Genomic DNA, 15037 nt, shown 5'->3' with positions numbered 1-15037 from the left:
ATATGTACATACATATATCGTTTATATATATATATATATATATACTTCAAATTTTTCCGGGAGTGTGCATCGTATACACGTACGATTACTTAATCTTCGTTAATTGAAGCGATATAAAAGTTAATTTAGAGTTAATTAAATGAATGTACATATAAAGGAAATGTGGGCTATGGTATGTAAGTACATATGATATATATTAGTATATATGCATGGTATGTACGTACGTAAAAGAAGAGAGGAAAGTTTTCCCGATGGTTAGTTGTACGATCTAATTCTCCTCGTTTGATTCTCACTCAACGTCGAAGCAATCGATAGATCGTAAGTTAATCATAGAACCCATGTATGTATATAATAGAGCAAAAGTTATCTCACGGACCACCGTAACATAAAGGCGGATCATCGACGAAGACACGAGAATTGCGAAAGTTATTGCGACGTAGACGAGCGGTCGAGTTTTGAAAGCTAGAGAGGATTCTACGCCGCATATCGCATTAAATCCTTATGGCGTAGTATTATTTCAAAGTTATGATACACATATATACATATATACATACGTACATATACATGTATATATGTATATATATATCACATATAAATTATATAATCCATAATAACGAACGATAACATATAGACATATCTTTATTGTAATATATATGTACATATGTATCCATAAAATTAACAAAACTTATTACACATGGAAACCGGATGTATTGGATGCCAAGGAGAGACAAACAAAATACGTCGCCCTTCACTCCTCCCTACTTATCGACCGAGCCAAGATGACGATCGAATCGACCTCGCTACTATTTCTTCGCTTTCCAAAATCTTCCGATTTAAATGGTTCGTATGGCGTGAAAGGTGGTTTGACATTGAAATTGGAGGACCGATTTCTTAACAATAACTTATTAACACGTGTGTATATGTATGTATACATATATATATCTATATATATGTTCTTGATCGTCTTTTTTTTCCGTAATAATACATAGAAACAAAATTTACGTTTCGTTGTAAACGAGGCTTTCAGTTTTCATTGGCTATGTCTTTGATACATACGTATGTACATATATATATATATATAGATAAATAATTGCTGAAAATTATTTCTTTTTTTTTCTTTTCTTAACGAAAGAATAGAACGTGTCGCGGAATCGTGTCGAGTTGCACGGATTTGCGAGCACCAACATTCACCGGGTCAAGTAAGGAGGAAAGTTCCTTTGGTGGGAGAGGTTCCCCGCTACCTTACCGGAGGACCCTCGTCCTGACTTCTGGTTACAAGGAGAAGGAGCTCTACTATACACCAATGCATTGCGCAACAATGCACCGCCACCTGCACTCGTTTCGTCACACAGCGGCTTTAATCGGCTCTCGACGGTACCTGCCTCTGACTCGCATTACTTTCGCCAATTAAGCTTTGACGGTCGTCATTGTGTTTAACTTGAATATGAAATTCAAGTCGCGTTATTTCAAATCAACGATCCGATTTTCGCGAAATATCACGGCTATCGTAAATTGTATTAGAACGAAAGTCCACGTGCTCTTCTCGCGTTTCCTTCTTCGTAGCAAATTTATTTTTATTTATTTCCGTTTCTCTCTTTTTTCTTGTTTTTTTTTTTTTTTCCCCTTTGCATTTAAAGCTTCCTCGATCGATTAATTTTATATTAGGAGATTTTCTTTCACGCTAAATTGTAAAGATCGAAAAACGATCGTACGCAACTTCACGCATATCGATCGTCGATTTATTTTAAATTCGATATGAGTATCATCAAGGTTAAGTATTATGGTAATATATTATGAGGCGGAATCGTAATGTATTTTTTTATTAATGGAACGAATTGTTTAGAACATGTTTCCAAAAGTAATGATGACGATAACGACGTCGAGAGAATATCCATCGATAAAGAAGTTTTGGTGAATATTGACTGTCCTGTTGGGCTTATATTAGATTATGTTCGAGAAGTCGCTCGATTGGATAAAACTTGTATATAAATTTTTTACGTATTAATTTATATATATATATATATATATATATATATATATATATATATATATCGTTTGAGCTTTAGAAGGTGAATGAATTTCTAGGTAAGATTGATTTATGCGATGAATTGAATTGTCAATTAAAAAACTTGTCCATTGCTGAACCATCTACTTCAGGATTACATCTTCTTCAACCGGATATCATCTATTTTGTAGTTATCTTTTCAAGTAAGTTTCGAATTATGATTTATACTATCATTTCATAGGATTATTTTTTATATAGATAATACTAATGATCAAAGTACAATGTTAATACCGCTTGTAAGTACAAAGGTAGGAAAGAAGTGTATGGAAATTTTCAAGAAAAATCGTCAAAAGAAAAACGCACAGAAATAGTGATACAAACGTTGTTTCTTTATGAGTCTATAATAATATCGAATAAACTTGAAGTTTTAATATTATATCGGCGACATAAGAAAAATGAAATAAATATCGTGAATATAAATTATGTTTGACTATAGTTAAATGTTACACAAGACTGCTATCTAATTCTTTGAAATTTTCTTCTTTTTTTGTAAGGTTATAAAATTTTCCATGTCTACCTATACCTTCTTCGACAAATTTTTTTGCCCCTTTTATACCTTCTTCTGTTAAAAGATGAAGAGCATTGTCCTTTTCAAATTGCAATGCCTCGTCTATTTGTTTAGTTGAAAAAGTAGAAAAGTATGTAGAGGCACGATCTGCCAGTAAAGTCTTTTGAGGAAACTTTACCAAAGATTTTGCATAATTGATCGCTTGACCCAGACCGGCGCCTTGCGTAGTACATTCAGTGGCAAGTCCGATATTGTAAGCTTTTTCTCCAGTAATACCTTTTCCTGTTAAAATCAGATCCATGGCTCTAGCATATCCGATTATAGCTGACAAACGAACTGTACCCCCGCACAGAATAGGTATTCCAAAACGCCTATTCATGAATCCTACAACTGCAGTTTCCTCAATGATTCGTAGATCGCACATCAATGCCAACTCTAATCCAGCACCCAGGACATATCCATTTAGACAAGCTATCAATGGTTTACTGATCAATTCGTTTCTATTGGCCTGCTTTAATCGATTAAGTTATATTATTTCTATGAATAGTGTTCATAAAATATTTTTCTATATAAAGGTACATCGACTTGCCAGTGTTCCGAATTGTGGTAGATCGTCTTCTTTCTCTGGATTATAATTTGCAATTTCATGAAGGTCAAAACCTGAACAGAAATTTCCTCCCATACCGTATAGTACACCCACAACAGCATTTTCATCCTTTTCAAATTCATCCAATGCGTCACAAAGTAATTGAGTTGTCGCATTATCCAAAGCATTCTTTTTCTCTGGTCTATTTATAGCGATTAAAGTAATTTTGTCGCTTTTATCAACGATAATAGTTTTCTCTAAAAAAAAAAAAAAAAAAAAAAATAATAAAAAATAAAACAAAATATATTTTATTATATACATTTTTTATAGAAATTATAGAATCTTACCTTTCTCTGTATTTTCCACTGCTTCTTCGGCCGTAGATTCAGAGGTTAGAAATCTTTTTACATAATTTCTTATAGATTTATTTAACGAAAAGGATAATCTTCTTAAAGAATACATTTACGATGTTTCGTAAATATAAACAAATGTATTGTTTAATTATTATTTTACGTATATAAATACTTAAAACGAAATTACGTTTTATCGTTCGAACGATTAATCGAATACCATCGAATTGATATTATCGACTGTCGTTAACTTATCGACCTTTATTTCTTTTGTAGATGGTACTGTATAAAAAAAGGCGGGGAGAACTGTTTTCATTTTGTTGTCATAGTAACCGAGTGTTGTAGAATATGACGAGATTATTGTGTTCAATCTCTTAAAAGTTTCTATTTCGTAGACGTAGAATTAAAATAAGAATATTTTTATAATTATTTAGTGAAAGATGGTTCGAACAAATTGGGAACGAATATTTTCTTTAAATGTGTCGTCTCTAACTGACGAAGAGATCGAAGATTTATGTCCTACGATAATGCGTTGCAATGTTGATGAAATATCCGATATACACAATCTTCAAACGCTTATGAGAATTTCTCAAGAAATGTTGCAGTATAAAGACAATCAAGTATGTCACATTCGTTTCTTCTTTTTTTTTACACATGTATATATATATATATATATATATATATATATATATCTATGTGATTTAATATTTTAATCATTGTTACATTTTTTATATATTAAATGTTTTTATTATTTATATACGTTTATATGTTTATAGGTAGAATCTTTACTCATAGAATGTGGAGAATTAAAAAATACAATTTCGACATTGAAACCGGATGTTACTAAACAGAAAGTTAAAGGTAACAGATTTCTGATATCTCTGTTTAATCAACTATCTAATGCCAATTTCATTTTATTTAATAACAGGTCAGATCGTATCTGATTCACAGTATGAAGATAAAAGTTTTATTAAGGTAAACAATATGGATAATATTTTTATTATTTATGTATTAGTATTTGTAAGAACATTAATTAAAATAATACTTACGTTTTTAGTCTTCTGACACAATGGAAACTGCCAATCACGAGACTGTAATACAAGACAAAAATGAAAAAATAGAAAAACTATTGACTGAATTAGAGGTAGATACGATATCCGATAAATCAATTTCACAAAATATCATTGCGTTAAATATTTTAGGGATTAGATAGAGAAAATACTATTTTGAAAGAACGATTAGGAATGTTGAAAGAAGAAATGGAGGATGCAACAGAGAAAATGAATGAAATGACTGATGAATTAAGTTCTGCACAATCAAAAGTCCTCGAATACAAAGGTCTCAAAATTGATAAATCTTTGACAAATTAATTGTTTATATATATATATATATATATATATATATATATATATATATATATATATATATATATTAGAAGAACATCTTATTTTTCAGAAAAGATATTAGATTTGGAGCGTGAAAATATTGCTTTGCTCAATCAAATAGAAGAATTAACCGATCAACAAATGGATAGAGATAAAGTAATAGATGAATTTGGAGTAGCAATAGATTCTAGAATAGCGGAATGGAAGGTAAATTAAGTTTTATATATTTCCTCTTGAAGCTGAGAAATGAAAATAATTAATAAATTCATCTAATAAATTAGGAATTATTAGATGAAAAGGACGCGGAGATACACCATTTAAGAGAAAATTTATCGCAATCCTTATTGCAATCGGTTACATCGGTTAAAGAAGAAAATAAATCGCAGATAGTATATTTAAACGAAGAGATTAGTAATCGCGATAAGATTATAACAGAATTACAAAGTAAACTTTCCGAAGCAGTTACAGAAATAAATGAAGGAAGTGCTATTATAGAGAAGTTACAAGCCAGTACAAAAAAGTGTGTGAATTTATGTTTAATCGTCATTTGAAAATCTTTTTTCGAATTGTAAATATTGTTTCATAGTAATATTTGTACAGGCCAGAAAAAGAGGAGAAGAGGAAGGAACAAAAAGAGTTATTAAAAAAAATGCAGGATGCAAGTAATCAGATATCTGATCTACAAAATGCGTTGGATCAAGCGCAGGAGGATTTAAAATTAAAGAGCACCGAAGTTGGTTGTTTTTTTATTCACTTTTATTAGAAGAAAATTGTATTAAATAAGCGTACTTTTAAAACGATTCTTTTTTTTTTTTTTTTTTTATAGTTATGCGAAGTACTGTCAACTTTAAGAAAGTATCAGGATGAAAATCATGGATTAACCGAAGCATTAAATGAAATTAAGGATTTAAAAAATGAATTAAATCATAAAAGAGAACACATAGAAGATCTTGTTAATGTGGTTAATAAGTTAGAGATGTTAAACTCTTATCAAGAAATGGAAGTCCTAGCGCTCAGGTATTTTTATACGTTTGGTGTATTAACATTTTTAAAGGGTATATTCCAAAAAGGCATAATTATAATTTTGTAGAGAAAAATTAGGGATATCAGAGGATGAATCAATTTCCATAGATAATATTGTTAAAAAACGTAAAGAAGAGGAGAAAAGGATGCAAGACCTCGTTCGGCAGAATAAAATGTTAATAGATGAAAATCTCGAAATGAAATCGAGCGTAAGTCGATTATATAAATATAATTCGATGTGTGTGTGTGTGTGTGTATATATACATATAAATTTATGCATTTAATTTTGATGCACTTGCAATAATTTTGATACGGATAATACGCCTTGAATAATATTTTATCAAATAAATCGATATAATTTTATAATTCTGACTTTTTATAGATAAGGCTGCTAAAATCAAGTAGATCGCGTTTACCTACAAAGAAATTAGACTTTTCAAGCGACACCATAGATAACAGCACCGACTTTTTGCACTCCACTAAATTATTGGAAACTGCTGGAAATCAGGTCGTTGATTTTGAATCCATTCAGATATATCATAAAACTGATAAAGATATTAGAAAACAAATGCAGCTAGTTATAGAAGAGAACGAAGCTCTTAGAAGAGGCATGCATGAAATTCTGGACAGTATACGCAATCAAGACGGTGAATGTTCATAATGTTAATCGTATTATAAAAACGGCACGATTCAATAATTTTTTAAATGCACGATAATCTCTTTTTAATTGTTATTAGCCTTCCATTTAATTTTATTTTTGTATTATATGTATATACAAAAAATTGTATTGTACTTGGCGTCGAAATACGGAATATCACGTCAATGATTTATCATGGTATATATCAATGGAATATTTCGTTAATCGTTGGCAAAGTTCGAATGATTGAAACATATTCCAGGTAAAAGTTCAGTAGAAGTTCATTCATATACTTTGGAAAGATTATTGGAGGCATTAGATGTAAGACATTTGGCTGGTTGGTATCATCCTGCTATGAGATTACAAGAACATTTGAATGTTATACAAGGTAGCAATGCGGAATTAAGATCTCAGCTTAAACAGATTAGGTAAGTTTTTTTTTGTTTTTTTTTTTTTTTCTTTTTCTTTTTCTTTACAGATTCTAAAACGATAATATTAACGAGATAAAATCACGTACGCGCGTGTAAAAATTTTGTTTATAGAAAGGAGCTCAACAGGAAGGACGCCATATTGCAAGATTTAGCATTGAGTAAAGGAATAGATTTAGAGAGATTAAATACCGACGATTCTGATGATAACAAAATAATGTATATCTCTGAAATAAAAAATATGGAAAGTATACATCAAAGAGAAATAGAGGAAAGGGAAAAGGAAAAGGGATCATTGATAGAAGAAAATAATGATCTACGATATACGATCGATGGTTTAAATCTTCAATTAGAAATTTATGAAAAGGATAGGGTGACTTTAGAGAGCAGCGAGGACGAAGTTAAAAAAGCTTTTGCGATTAAAACGAAAGAGTATGTAGAAGTTGCTAACGAGTTGTTGTTATTGAAAAGAAAAATTGTACTTTTGCAAGAGCTTCTTAACGAGGAATCTGTCAAGACGTATAATTATCAGAAAAATATGCTTGAAAAAGAAGGTTCTCTTAAAAGAGCATTGACCGATGCTAATAAACATAATAAAATATTAGAATGCGAGATAATAAGACTGCAAAGTAATCTATCTAATTCGATAAGTATTACGGAATATAGCGAACTAAAAGAGAAATACGAGGAATTAAATATAAGATATCGTTTTGTTCTCGAGAAGGACAGGATATTCTTAGATAAACGTGAAATTGAATTATTAAAGGACGAATTAGAGCTAGCGATAAAAGAAAAATCTCAATTAATGGATCTATTAAAAGAAGATGTTTCAAAGGAGGATGAAAATGATATTGTTCGACAATTAAACGATTGCAAAGCTAAGGAATTGATCGAAAGGCAACGTGCCGATCATATGACCAAATTGCACGAGATATCTCAAAGTCAATTGGCTAAGTGCGAGTCGAAGGTTCAAGAACTGACCAACATTAATTGCGAATTACAAGAGAAATTGATCGAGATACATAAACAGTTATCGAAAATTATTGTATCCACGCAAAATATTCGAGAAAATAATATCGACGATTCTGAATTGTCGAACGACGTAGAGGAAACTTTGAGAATCGATAACGACACGTTGAAAAGAAAGCTCGAAATCGCCGAGGAAGAGGCTAAATTGCAATACATGTTGAATTCGTTAAAGACGTTGGAATTAGATAATCTGAGACATCAGATTTTGGATTTGCAAGCGATCAGCGAGGACAAGGCTACGATATCGAGATTGAATTTTGAATTGGCCAGTAAGAAAAGTAATGAAATGGAATTGAACGCACGTAGGTCACAGCTTGAAAGTGAAATATCTTATTTGCAAGAGGAACGTGAAAGATCGATGATAAATTCTGATAAGATGCGAGCCAATATGCAATATTATCGAAAGCAATGCGACGATCGTTGCAGGTAATCTCGTTGTAGTCCAGTTGAATGGAAACAACAAACCATCTTTTTTCTGTTTTTTTTTTTTTTTCCTTTTTTTTTTCTTTTTGTTTCTTTGAACAACAAAAAATGTAAAATCGTTTGAAAAACAATTACATCTCGTTGCAGGACATACATAGACGTAATAGATTTTTTACAAAGCCAATACGCAGGATCATCCTCTATTAGCTCGCTCGATAGATTAACGTCAATGGTTGAAAAATTAAAAACTGATCGAATAGAATTAGATATGGAAATGAAGAAGGCGAAGGAGTTTAGTAATCGTGTTATTTCCCAACAGGAAACGTTAACAAATCGTTTGGAGATTGTCGAACGTTTGAAAGATATATTGGAAGAACAAATTGGGGGTGAGAGCGTGCAAGATATTTTGCAAAAATTCTCCGAAAATTCGCAATACGTATTAAATGTATGTTTCACATTAAACGATAATTATATTATTTAAGTGATATCGATTCTTTGACATTTTTACGACAAGGATATATATATATATATATATATATATATATATATAAGAATACAGAGAATATAATATAATATAATAATATAGAGAATTATTCTCATTTAATAATTATTTCATTATTGAATTTATTTGATAATTTTTTTTTTTCATTATTATTTAACAAATTAATATATATAAATCATGTGGAGGATAATCTCGTTTACTTTTTATTATTTTATTTAGGATTTGAAACAAAAACGAAGGATATCCCATTTGGATAACGAATTGCAAATGGCTAATGACAAAGCCGCGAAATACGAATCGATGATTACGACAATGGAGAACGAAATGATCAATATGCAAAGAACTTGGAATCGTCAGGGTGAGAAAGTGATGGTATCAAATGATGTACAGATTAAAGAAATGAAAACTGACACGGTGGAGAAACGATCGGTTTTCGTACAAGTTACGATAGAACTCGATTCGACGGAGATACAAACCGAACCATACGATTGTTGTTTAAACAAACAACGAGAAGAATTAGAAGGTATCGTAGATACGCCAAAGGAAAAATCTGTTCGAGAAGCAGGTAACAATACCGAGGCAACGAATGATATGAATTCGATGATTCAATTGAACGAACGTTTAGCGGATGCATTGAAACTCGCGGCGGATCGTTTTGAAATAATAGCCAATTACGAATTAGAAATGTCGAATTATCGAGAGAGAATAGATGTTCTTAACAAAGAAATTAAAGAAAAACAATCTGAATTATCCAAAAGAGAAATAAATATCGTCGAGCCTACGTTAGATATAACACCTATCGCGAGTATCGATTGTACCGATAAATTGGCATTGAGATCAACGGTGAACAGTTTGCAAAAGATCGTCGCACAAAAGGAAGAAACGATATTGAGATATAAGAATTTAATGAAGGAAGAAAGAGAGGAGTATGTCAAAGTTACGTGTTCCTTGGAAAAGGAAATGAAAGATTTGCGTTATAAAATAGAATTGTTGGAAGGTGAAGTGAAAATCGAGATAGATAAAGAGAAAGAAGATATTACGATCGAACCTGTTGTTGACGATGACCTTAAGAAGAAAAAATCTGCTACCGTGCATAATGCAGCTCGAGAAGAGGAGATCGCGAGGATGAGAGAAAGAATAAATACTTTGGAAGCTGATTTGCATATTACGAAAGAACTTAGTGGTCGATGGCATCGATTGGCAGAAGAGAGATTGAAACATATCGATCGTATAAGAGAAAGGTAGGAAAACAAGTAATACTCTTTCTCTCTCTCTCTCTCTATATATATATATGTATAATATATATATATATATACATATATTATATATATATATGTAGAATGTATATAATATCACGTTTATTACGTTTATCATCTGATTGTATTAATCGTACAAAATGGGACGATTCATAATACGATTTATTCATTTTATCAAGAGTAGACTCGAGGAACAACATAATACGGAACTTGAAAGTTATCGGTCCGAGATTACAAAATGGCAATCGGAAGCTGACACGCTTAGACAACGTTTATCGGAAGATCGTGTTGTTCATACGAAAGGGAATATATCTCTTATGAAAGAATTGCAGGAAAAAGATGACAAAATACACGAGCTTAGTCTTAATTGTCAACAATTGCAGGTATCTTTGGTTTTCTTTCTTTCTTTCTTTCTTTCTTTCTTATTATTTTTTTTTTTTTTTCTTTATCTCCAATGAATTTTTTTTTTAATTTCATTCACGGAACGAGATTCATTTATTTATCATTTCTTTCTCGTTTTATTTTTCCATTTTTTAATCTTTTTTAATGACAGAACGAGATCGAATTGTTGGGAGCCACGAATCGATCATTGCCAACACGTGTGATCGATCATCGTGACGAACTTAGAATGCACGATATTGTACCTACTACCCAACGGGATCAGTCTCAATCGCAGAATCAAATAGATGTTTTACGTAAACAGTTGCAATCCCTGATGGAAAAGGAAAAAATGTATAAGCATGAGATCGCTGAACTGAAGCAACGAGTCAGTCGGGGGTATCGTGATACTTTTCAATACGTAATTAACGATCAATTTGATAAGGTAGAAGGAATTGAACGTTTTATTTATAATATCTGCTTTTTTTTTTTTTTTTTTTTTTTTTTAAATATAATAGATACATGGCGGTAAAAACGCAAGAGAAAAAAACTTCTCAGCGCGAAATGCAATTGGAAAGGAAGGTAAAGTCTTTGGAGGAAGAGTTAGAAAAAATGCGGACTCAATTAGAGAGGGAATATTTGGTTCAAGAAACTAGAAGGGTGAAGGTATTAGAATAAAATAAATAAATATATATATATATATTTTTTTTTTGGACATATATATATTTTTGTTGAACACTATATATATATATATATATTTTTTTTTTTTTAACAATATATTTTTTTTAAGAATATATTTCTTTTTTTTTTAAATACATAACATTTATAATAGACAGCGGAGGAACTTTCGTTGTGGGAGAAGCAAAAAAAATGGCAGCAAACTGCAGAAAAATTGCAAGAGAAGTTAAAGGAGAAAACGAACGAGTGTATCAAATTAAATTCGAATTACGAAAAATTACGATCGTTGGTTTCCTGTATGGAACGCGAAAAGTGGTTTCTAAAGAGTAAAATAAAAGAGGAAGCATCAAACGTGTTGAATGATATACCGTCTAGACCGATCTCAGCTGCGCATCAGAGTCTCGTGATTGATTTACAGAAGGAATGTCAAACGTTGAGAGAACGTATCAGCGAATTGGAGAGGGAAAATAGTCATGAATTATTAAAGAAAATAGAAGAGCAAAAGAATTGTATAGCTTCGTTGGAAGCTGTCACTAAGGTTCTCAGTTCGTTCATTATAAAGTTCATTATAAATTTATAATGATCGTCTTAGAATAATATTGTAATGTGATAAATTTTTGATCAGGGCAACGAGTACGTTGTCGAAAAATTACAAAAATTGGAGACCACCAGGGATATTCTCGAAAGAGCTAATTTGAAATTGGAAAGCGAAAATTTTGAATTAAGATTAGAAATAGAAAAGGCTAACGCGGATACGCCACGTTTGCGTGAAAAAGTCGAACATCTGGAGAGGTGAATATCTTGCAATTATTATTTTTCATTTCTTTTCTTTTTATCAACGTTATGTGCAACGTTTGTTTCGTTTCTTTTCCTTTTTCCTTCTTTTATTTTTGCAAAGGTACATCGAGTTGTTGAAAGTAGAGAAATCATCGGATTCGACACCTAGATCATCGAACAAGGAACATCAGGAATTAAATTCCAAAAAACCTGTTTTAGAACTAGAGAAAACGATCTTTACGTTAAAGAGAATCGTTGAAAAGTTACAAGCGGAGAACAAGAGGCTAAAGTTTAATTCGAAAAGAAATTATTTTGCATCTTCTGTTCAGGTATGTTGTGAGAAACAATAAAAAAAGAAATATTTAGAAATTTCATTGAGAAACATCGTTAACAACAGGGAAAGAAAGTTTACAATGGTAATGAAAAATCTTACGAGAAATTGTACGAGGAAGCTCAAAAAAAAGTTATACACTTGGAAACGGATTTGCAACTTGCCGAGCAGAGAATAACGATGTTGGAGAAAACGCAGAAGGAGGATGACAACGGCGAGATTAATATATTGAAACAACAATTGTCTCATAAATCAGAATTATTGGAAAAAGTAAAGCAATTGTTAACGAGGGCAGCGATAAACGAAAAGACTCTTCGTCAACGAGTGAGTAAAATTTTGAATTGAAGGAATAAAATCGGGATAAATGAAAATTAAAAAAAAAAAGAAAAAAAAAAAGAAGAAGAAGAAGAAAGAAAGAAAAGAAAAGAGAGAAAAAGAATTCGTTTCATTTCAGCTTCAGCAGTTGGAATCTAAACAAACTTTGTCACCGATACCAGAGTGTTACGTAACTGTACCTAATTTGGATTGATAATATTAAGAATATTGAAATATTTCACAGTGATGATATAGATCTTGATCAATAATTTATTTTACATACAGCAAGTTTTACAACGTATATAATTATGTATATATATATATATATATATATATATAATACAATGTTTGTTTATATATATATATATATACATATAATATGTGTGTGTGTTATTACAACGATAATTTATATATTTGTACGCGAAGGCGCGTTGGCGAGTGTAAATACGTCTTTACGAACTAAGCTTTCGAGCATTAAAGCGAGCTAAGAGTTAAAATTAACAACTATCATTAATGGGGTTGATCATCATGGAACACACGTGACTAGATTGTAAAACGCTTTCGCGGAAAATATGTTTCCGTGGCGTTAATAAAATTAATTAACGAAGGAATATATATTTATCTCTCTCTGTTTTTGTTTGTTCGTTTTCTTTTTGTTGATATTCGATACTTTTTAAGAGATATCGGGTTGATTAATAATCTCGTTTAAGTTGAAACAATTCTGAAGGAAAATAATTAACGAGATTGAACTACCGTTGAAACGAATTGTTGCAGCTTCTTCTGGATAGATATTATATATGTATACATATATATATATATATAGAGAGAGAGAGAGATAGAGAGATTCTAAATAAATTTTTAATCATCCTCGTCAGCCTTTTTAAGGAATGGCGCGATAGAATCCGCATCCACGCAGTCAGGAGTGAGTTTCCCTTTGAATTTGATGCACGCGTTCGCACACCTTTCACCGGCAAACCACGGTCCGAACATTCGTTTGCACTGAGCGCAGTTTCTTATGCAGACACCTGTGTAGAAAACGTGACAATGGAAGATTCAAGTATTTACGGCGAGTATTTTGTTCTCTAGATTTACATTTTTTTTTTTTTTTTTTTTTTTATTTATAAATATAATCTTCATTCACAATCTCGACGTGTTCCATATATTTTGTCAGAAAGATAAAATACTAATTCGTTATCTTCAAATGTTTCAGGTTTGATCGTTGATTTAAAGTAAGTAACGTTATAAAAAAGAAAAAAGAGGATACAAAATTAATAGAATATTTATAAGATCTTTTTTCTCTTTCTTTCTCTCTCTCTCTCTCTCTCTCTCTTTTTTTTTCTTTTCTTTTTGTTTTTCTTTTCTTTTTTTTTTTTTTTTTTTTTTGTAAAGAAAGATATAAAGAGAAATACTATTTCAAGAATATACTTACCGAACCAGTCTTTCGATTGGGCCAATACCATACCGAGTAATGTGACAGTGAGAGCGACGAGGAGAATGAGACGCAGAGAAGAATTCATAGCTGCAAATAGACGCATAAACAATTTTATTGTCTTCATTCGAACGTCAGATTCGTTACGAAAAAAGAAAAGAAAAAATTCATTCGAGAGAGTTACGTAAGTTTTCTTTCTAACAAATTATATTGCTTATGTTTAATGCGAAAAGTAAAATTCTAAGTAAAGCCTAGCGTTATAGATTATTTGGAATTAAACGAGAAATTATTATTTATTAAATTCGATTGAATTTAATTGATTATCAAATCTATTTAAAAATTATTATTCATTGAATTTCATTATTTAATCCAATTATTAATTACGTCATGAAAAATTATTTATTTATTTACGTATTATCAGAGATTATAATTCTTACTTTCTCTCTTTCTCTATTTTTTTTTTTTTTTTTTTTTTTTTTTTTTTTAGCATATTCCAACAATTAGCCTTTATCCAGCTACATCCATGTTCGAATCGATCAATGGTACTTACTTGCGTACAACTTTAGAGACTTCAACGCGCGCAAAGACGAGACCGACGTCATAATAATTCATCACCTACGCGTGTGTTGCGCGTTATTCATCGTCATCTATCAAAGATTCTAATCGTTATTTAACAGAGACAGGATGTAAATACCTGATACCAGTTAGCCTTTAGAGACGCCAGCTCGATTCTTTTCAAATAGTTAGTCCCTCTTACGATTCAGGTCGAGAGAATAAAAGAAAGTGAAAGAGAGAGAGAGAGAGAGAGAGAGAGAGAGAGAGAGAGAGAGAGAGAGAGAGAGAGAGAGAGAGAGAGAGAGAGAGAGAGAGAGAGAGAGAGAGAAATAAATAAATAAATAAATAAATAAACAAACAAACAAAAAGATAGATAGATAGA

The 15037-nt window shown here is 31.2% G+C and overlaps 2 protein-coding genes across 3 annotated transcripts; one reads left to right on the top strand and one right to left on the bottom strand.

The window, feature by feature from the left end:
- Positions 1-1619: 1619 nt before the first annotated feature.
- LOC122634729 (centrosomal protein of 290 kDa-like) lies at positions 1620-13282 on the top strand. 2 transcript variants are annotated; one of them, XM_043823954.1, is made up of 26 exons: positions 1620-1981; positions 2086-2208; positions 3944-4129; positions 4286-4370; positions 4438-4484; positions 4567-4653; positions 4712-4847; positions 4965-5101; positions 5176-5414; positions 5495-5627; positions 5721-5911; positions 5985-6126; positions 6300-6564; positions 6817-6982; positions 7097-8437; positions 8582-8666; positions 8754-8879; positions 9156-10177; positions 10377-10575; positions 10746-10969; positions 11089-11236; positions 11403-11786; positions 11874-12040; positions 12147-12354; positions 12423-12680; positions 12811-13282. In XM_043823954.1, the coding sequence occupies exons 3-26, from the start codon at positions 3950-3952 to the stop codon at positions 12883-12885; spliced, it is 6045 nt and encodes a 2014-aa protein (XP_043679889.1). In that variant the 5' UTR covers positions 1620-1981; positions 2086-2208; positions 3944-3949; the 3' UTR covers positions 12886-13282. The 2 variants fall into 2 exon arrangements, with proteins under 2 accessions (XP_043679889.1, XP_043679890.1); XM_043823955.1 differs by lacking the exons at positions 1620-1981; positions 2086-2208; positions 3944-4129; ... (1 more) ...; positions 4438-4484; positions 4567-4653 and having other exon boundaries at positions 4735-4847; positions 4970-5101; positions 8582-8879.
- On the bottom strand, positions 2374-3754 carry LOC122634741 (2,3-dehydroadipyl-CoA hydratase-like). Its single transcript, XM_043823986.1, has 3 exons — positions 3507-3754; positions 3163-3416; positions 2374-3081 (listed from the first exon to the last, which is right to left on the bottom strand). Exons 1-3 carry the CDS (start codon positions 3619-3621, stop codon positions 2509-2511), a joined length of 942 nt encoding a protein of 313 aa, XP_043679921.1. The 5' UTR covers positions 3622-3754; the 3' UTR covers positions 2374-2508.
- Positions 13283-15037: the final 1755 nt, after the last annotated feature.

Source organism: Vespula pensylvanica, chromosome 15 (assembly GCF_014466175.1).
Source record: "Vespula pensylvanica isolate Volc-1 chromosome 15, ASM1446617v1, whole genome shotgun sequence".
In the NCBI taxonomy this organism is placed as follows: Eukaryota; Metazoa; Arthropoda; class Insecta; order Hymenoptera; family Vespidae; genus Vespula; species Vespula pensylvanica.
The sequence above is the reverse complement of the archived record's forward strand: the minus strand, read 5'-3'. Positions and strand labels throughout refer to the sequence as shown.

Bases quoted from the DNA above. Each gene is read 5' to 3' on its own strand.
- LOC122634741 (XM_043823986.1), bottom strand. From the start codon at position 3,621: ATGTATTCTTTAAGAAGATTATCCTTTTCGTTAAATAAATCTATAAGA. The intron at 3,417-3,506 runs GTAAGATTCTAT...TTTTTTTTTTAG, and splicing joins AGTGGAAAATACAGAGAAAG to AGAAAACTATTATCGTTGAT. The intron at 3,082-3,162 runs GCAAGTCGATGT...CGATTAAAGCAG, and splicing joins TACCACAATTCGGAACACTG to GCCAATAGAAACGAATTGAT.
- LOC122634729 (XM_043823954.1), top strand. From the start codon at position 3,950: ATGGTTCGAACAAATTGGGAACGAATATTTTCTTTAAATGTGTCGTCT. The intron at 11,787-11,873 runs GTTCTCAGTTCG...ATTTTTGATCAG, and splicing joins CGTTGGAAGCTGTCACTAAG to GGCAACGAGTACGTTGTCGA. The intron at 12,041-12,146 runs GTGAATATCTTG...ATTTTTGCAAAG, and splicing joins AAAGTCGAACATCTGGAGAG to GTACATCGAGTTGTTGAAAG.